At 42.0% G+C, this 5853-nt stretch overlaps 1 protein-coding gene across 1 annotated transcript; it reads right to left on the bottom strand.

Annotated features, from left to right (window-relative positions):
- Nucleotides 1–652: 652 nt before the first annotated feature.
- On the bottom strand, nucleotides 653–5330 carry TP53RK (TP53 regulating kinase). The gene is made up of 2 exons (XM_063425614.1): nucleotides 5021–5330; nucleotides 653–1221 (listed from the first exon to the last, which is right to left on the bottom strand). The coding sequence occupies exons 1-2, from the start codon at nucleotides 5268–5270 to the stop codon at nucleotides 743–745; spliced, it is 729 nt and encodes a 242-aa protein (XP_063281684.1). The 5' UTR covers nucleotides 5271–5330; the 3' UTR covers nucleotides 653–742.
- Between the last annotated feature and the right edge of the window lie 523 nt (nucleotides 5331–5853).

The raw sequence follows: 5853 nt of genomic DNA, 5'->3' as shown, positions 1-5853 counted from the left end.
TCAAAACACAGAAAAATAAGAAAAATTTAATTTCCTATTCGGAAATATATGTTGGACTAATTCCTGACAGTTCTCTGTTCAATGAGCAAAACCAAACAAAATCATGTTGGGTGTTTTCCAGTAAACAGATCATCTATTGTGAATTGACAAGGTAATTGCATACTGGATAATGCTTCCAATTCGGCTATATTGTCTAAAATGTTAGATTCTCCACAATTAGTGGTTCAGTGAATGTGTTTTGCTTAAAAAAAAAAAAAAAATGTATTAAAGTGGGACATTCAACGTGGAAACAGGCACATTCCATTAGTGAATCATCCACTTCTTCATTTTTGCACTAATTTTTAGAACAGCGCACCTTGACAGATCTCACCCAATGACTCATAATAAGGAATGTTTATACCCGTCAGAATAATTTATTTAGAGATTTAAAAAGAACATTATAGCGTTAGAAATACAAACATGCATTCCTAAGGCTATAGTATTGCCTGTTTAGATTTAACCCTCAACCCAAAATGATGATGAGAAAAATAAATAAATAAATGAATAAATAAATGTTAAAATAAAACCAAAGAGGAGGGGAAAAAAAAAAGTTGTAACTTGGTTGTGATGCTTTTAGTAGTTATTTAAAAAAAGAAATGACAGGAATATGAACTGTGGTTTTACACGTTTTTATTATAAAACAAAGTATTTTTTCCATGTTACTGATTAAATATAAACAAATACAATCCATCAAAGATTTACACTATCCCACCATAGATCTTTTTCTCCCTCTAAGTCTGACCTCGTCAAGTTTTTTAATCACTGGGCCTGATTTCTTAGATGTTGAAGTGTAACTTTTGAGCAAAGCCTTGAAAATTTTTTCAGTATTGGGATGAGTGCTGAGAAATGCTTTTTCAAGAACATACAGGTCAACTCCTTTGTCCTCTGGAAGTGCGGAGATAAAACTCAGACCAAAATCAATCATCACTAGGTTCAGTTCATCAAACGGGGAGCGCAAGAGCATGTTTGAGGTCGTAAGATCTCCATGAATTACATCTTCATCATGCATTCGTGCCAATAACTGGCCTATCTTCTCTGCCAAATCAGACAGTTTGCCGTCGGCTTTTTCGGTCTGCTGCGTACTCACGATATAGTCACGGACCGTGGTGGATTGCTCAATATCTTCAAGGTAAATGCAGTTGGAAACATAGTCAACAAAATAGACCACAGGAGCTGAAATGCCTTAATAAAAAAAAAAAAAAAATAAGAGATGAGTTGGTCATATATCTACTAGTTCATATGAAAGTGCCCCATACGCAAATTGTGTCAAAAAAAAAAAAAAAAAAAAAAATTACATAAAAAAAATATAAATTGGTATGGAATAGCCTCTGAGCATTTTTGTAACTACAATATATAGGAAAAAACAAAACAACAAACTTTGTGCCGTGATAAAGCTTCCACATTAGTGAATGCTATACTAATTGTTGGCAGCAAGCTATTCACATTTGTGGACATGGAATGATGTCACAAAATATACAGCTGTTTATTCAATAAAATGGTAATTTCGGCTGCTCGTTTTAGGGCAAATTTACCAAGCTGAAACAGATAGTTTGTCCAGATCAGCAATTTTTTAATTCCTTGTCAACTCTCAAAATTTAAAAATTACCAGTTAGCCTCCCTAGTGTCCATATTCAGAACCTAATGAATTGTTAAAACCATTATGTTGGTATTGCATGCTTATGCCATAAACGCATTAAAATGATTCACGTTGCAGCGAACCTCCATCATGAATTCGACACGAATGCTGGCTTCATTGCAAACACATCAGGATGAAACAACATCTGTCACGGTGTGCCAATACACCTCTTGCAAGTACTGTGATGGCGAGCAGGACAGCAGCCAGTACGAGGGTTTTCCTGCACCAACTTGTCACTCAGTTGTCAGCATAGACCTCTATGCCTATAACTGATTGATAAGCGAGGGACAGTTGAATTTTATATTTACAGCAAATTCTATACTTTTTCGAGCAAATTTCCACCTCTACTTTCTAAAACAAAGTAGCTTGTTCTACCACAGGTAGACTTTAAATTATTATGTTATTATTAACCAGTAATTTATTCTCTTCATCCTTAAAATCAATAATTCGCAGAGCCTTTCTCTACAGCAATCCATTTTTGGGAGATATGCCCACTGACAAGGTGTTCAATCGTTATAGTGCTACAATGTAATTAATGAAAGCCAACATGCAATGCAATGGGTTAACATGTCATTAAAGGGTTTCTCCGACCACCATGACAACTTCTGCTTTCTCAAAGTGTCATGGTGATAGCAGTATGGATGTGCATGTTTCTGCTTGAAACAAATCTGTATTCCTAACACTATAGAGTCCTCTGGTGCCCCCTCAGGCAACTAATGGGTTAAAAAAAAAAAAACTTTAGTCACTTAGCAGATTCGATGTCTCTCAGCACTGGGTCAGCTCTCTGACGCCTCTTACATCATCAGAGCAGGAGAAATTCCATCAGCAACCAGGAAGGGCCTCTAGCAGCTGTCTGATTGACAGCAACTAGAGGAAGTCTTAGTTATGCAATGTTAAAGGGACACTCCAGGCACCCAGACCACTTCTGCCCATTGGAGTGGTCTGGGTGCCAACTCCCACTACTCTTAACCCTGCAAGTGTAATTATTGCAGTTTGTTATAAACTGCAATAATTACCTTGCAGGGTTAACTCCACCTCTAGTGGCCAGGGTTAACTCCACCTCTAGACAGCCACTAGAGGGCACTTCCTCCTTCATAGCACAGAAAAACTATGTGAGGACCTCCAGCGTTGCTCAATTCCCCATAAGAAAGTATTTTCAATGCTTTCCTATGGGGAGCGCTAATGCGCATGCGCGGCATGTCGCTGCCTCTGGTAAGTCACTGAAGGGGTTTTCACCTCTTCAGCAACCGGGGATTGTGGGGTAGGAGGGAGAAAACTGATTGTTGAAAACTGATTCGCACTGAAGTTTCCCTTTAAACATTGCAGTTGAGAAACTGCACTGCAATAATTACAGTGTGGGACTAAGGTGGACTGGGACACTGCACACAGACCACTTTAATGAGATGAAAGTGGTCTGGGTGACTATAGTGTCCCTTTAAAGCAAGTAACTTCTTTTAAAAATGCTCTTCGAGTGTTTTTGTGGTGGCTGATAGAATATTGCACTAGAACATTATTCTATCTTAAATAATAAAGGATTGAAGAAACCATTTAAAGGGAAACTGTAGTGCCAGGAAAACAAAGTTGTTTTGCTGGCACTATAACTCCCTATTGTGCACACCTCCGTTGCGGTCCCTCCCTCCTCATGGTGGGTTAAAAAAAAAAAAAAAAAAAACACTTCTGTCACTCACTTGATTCCAGCGCCTATGTCCATAAGCGCTGCTTCAGGCCCTGCCTCCGATTCTCCCCTGCTGGCTAACCTAAAGCACCTTTGTGGCGATGGCCGCACTCGCATTAATATTTCCCCAACAGGAAAGCACTGTATAATGCTTTCCTATGAGGTTTTGGGTGACATTGGATGTGCTCGTGCGTAGCATGATGATGTCCAGCGTCATTTAGGCAACCAAAAGTCCCTCTAGTGGCGGTCTGGTAGAGGTGGCGTTAACCTACTATAGTAATTATTGCAGTTTCTCAATAACTGCAGGGATAAGGGACCTGGGACACTGCACCCAGACTGCTTCAATGAGCTGAAGTGGGGTAGTTCCCTATAGTGTCCCTTTAAGTCCTCTTGTTAGATTGTAACCATGGGATTATAGCACACTGTCAGTCTCTGTGTATACTGTACCTTGAGACAGGGGTTAATGGGAGCCATGTGTATACTGTACCCTGAGAAAGGGGTTAATGGGAGCCATGTGTATACTGTACCCTGAGAAAGGGGTTAATGGGAGCCATGTGTATACTGTACCCTGAGACAGGGGTTAATGGGAGCCATGTGTATACAGTACCCTGAGACAGGGGTTAATGGGAGCCATGTGTATACTGTACCCTGAGACAGGGGTTAATGGGAGCCATGTGTATACTGTACCCTGAGACAGGGGTTAATGGGAGCCATGTGTATACTGTACCCTGAGACAGGGGTTAATGGGAGCCATGTGTATACTGTACCCTGAGAAAGGGGTTAATGGGAGCCATGTGTATACTGTACCCTGAGACAGGGGTTAATGGGAGCCATGTGTATACAGTACCCTGAGACAGGGGTAATGGGAGCCATGTGTATACTGTACCCTGAGACAGGGGTTAATGGGAGCCATGTGTATACTGTACCCTGAGACAGGGGTTAATGGGAGCCATGTGTATACTGTACCCTGAGACAGGGGTTAATGGGAGCCATGTGTATACTGTACCCTGAGACAGGGGTTAATGGGAGCCATGTGTATACTGTACCCTGAGACAGGGGTTAATGGGAGCTATGTGTATACTGTACCCTGAGACAGGGGTTAATGGGAGCCATGTGTATACAGTACCCTGAGACAGGGGTTAATGGGAGCCATGTGTATACTGTACCCTGAGACAGGGGTTAATGGGAGCCATGTGTATACTGTACCCTGAGACAGGGGTTAATGGGAGCCATGTGTATACTGTACCCTGAGACAGGGGTTAATGGGAGCCATGTGTATACTGTACCCTGAGACAGGGGTTAATGGGAGCCATGTGTATACTGTACCCTGAGACAGGGGTTAATGGGAGCCATGTGTATACTGTACCCTGAGACAGGGGTTAATGGGAGCCATGTGTATACTGTACCCTGAGACAGGGGTTAATGGGAGCCATGTGTATACTGTACCCTGAGACAGGGGTTAATGGGAGCCCTGTGTATACTGTACCCTGAAACAGGGGTTAATGGGAGCCCTGTGTATGCTGTACCCTAAGACAGGGGTTAATGGGAGCCATGTGTATACTGTACCCTGAGACAGGGGTTAATGGGAGCCCTGTGTATGCTGTACCCTGAGACAGGGGTTAATGGGAGCCCTGTCAGGCTGTTATGGTTTATCATGCAGCCCAGCTCACCTGCCTTCCTGCACCTCAGTATAGAGCGCACCTCCTGTGCTGTCCGCCTGTGGGTCAGCTTCTCATCCAGGGCTGGGTGTCTGTATGTCTTAGGGAACCTCTCCTTAACCACGGCCGCCCTGCCCAGAAAATGCCCCCTGTACACCCGAGCCTCTGCCCCCTGCTTCACCACTGCCAGGCTGTCCAGGTACCCCCGAGTCCACCCCCGGCTGCTGCTCTCCACACTCTCCCCCATGGCAAAGCCTGACATGAGCTCTACGCTAACAGAGCACACACGCTCTCCTTACATTGCCGTACGTCACGCAGACAGCGCAGCGCCTGTCAGGAATAGCCCTGGTGATGAAACCACGTGAAACTTTGGTGTCGCACTCAAAGCGCTCCGGGTGGAAAACGCGTATAGCAGTAGGAAGGTTCCGTGAAGGTGAGGAGTCTCTCCAATAGTTAAATATTATAATAAATGTCACAATTTAAATTCCACCTTATACTTCTGTTCAATTGTATCTGTTTACAGTTAAATTACTCTTTAAGTACAAGGCAAAATAACTTGCTTAACAGTTAGTTTTTGGTTCTTACAAAGTGTTTTTTTTGTTGTTTTGATTTTTAATTTGATTTATTAATTTTAGAAATATAACTAACAAGAGTTATAGACAAGTAAAGCTATTAAAAAAACAGGTAACAGTTTAATGACCCTGAGATACTGAGGAAGTTAGATCCTAATGAATCGTACTTGGAGTAACTACTCCTGTTAGAAAGAGAAATTAAATACAAATAAATTAGAAGAGGTTGATTAATCTGTAATATAATGCCCTAAAAGCCATCGTCCTTTTTTATTA

Source organism: Pelobates fuscus, chromosome 6, assembly GCF_036172605.1.
Source record: "Pelobates fuscus isolate aPelFus1 chromosome 6, aPelFus1.pri, whole genome shotgun sequence".
Lineage (NCBI taxonomy): Eukaryota > Metazoa > Chordata > Amphibia > Anura > Pelobatidae > Pelobates > Pelobates fuscus.
The sequence above is the reverse complement of the archived record's forward strand: the minus strand, read 5'-3'. Positions and strand labels throughout refer to the sequence as shown.

Bases quoted from the DNA above. Each gene is read 5' to 3' on its own strand.
- TP53RK (XM_063425614.1), bottom strand. From the start codon at position 5,270: ATGTCAGGCTTTGCCATGGGGGAGAGTGTGGAGAGCAGCAGCCGGGGG. The intron at 1,222-5,020 runs GTGAGCTGGGCT...TTTTTTATTAAG, and splicing joins ACTGAGGTGCAGGAAGGCAG to GCATTTCAGCTCCTGTGGTC.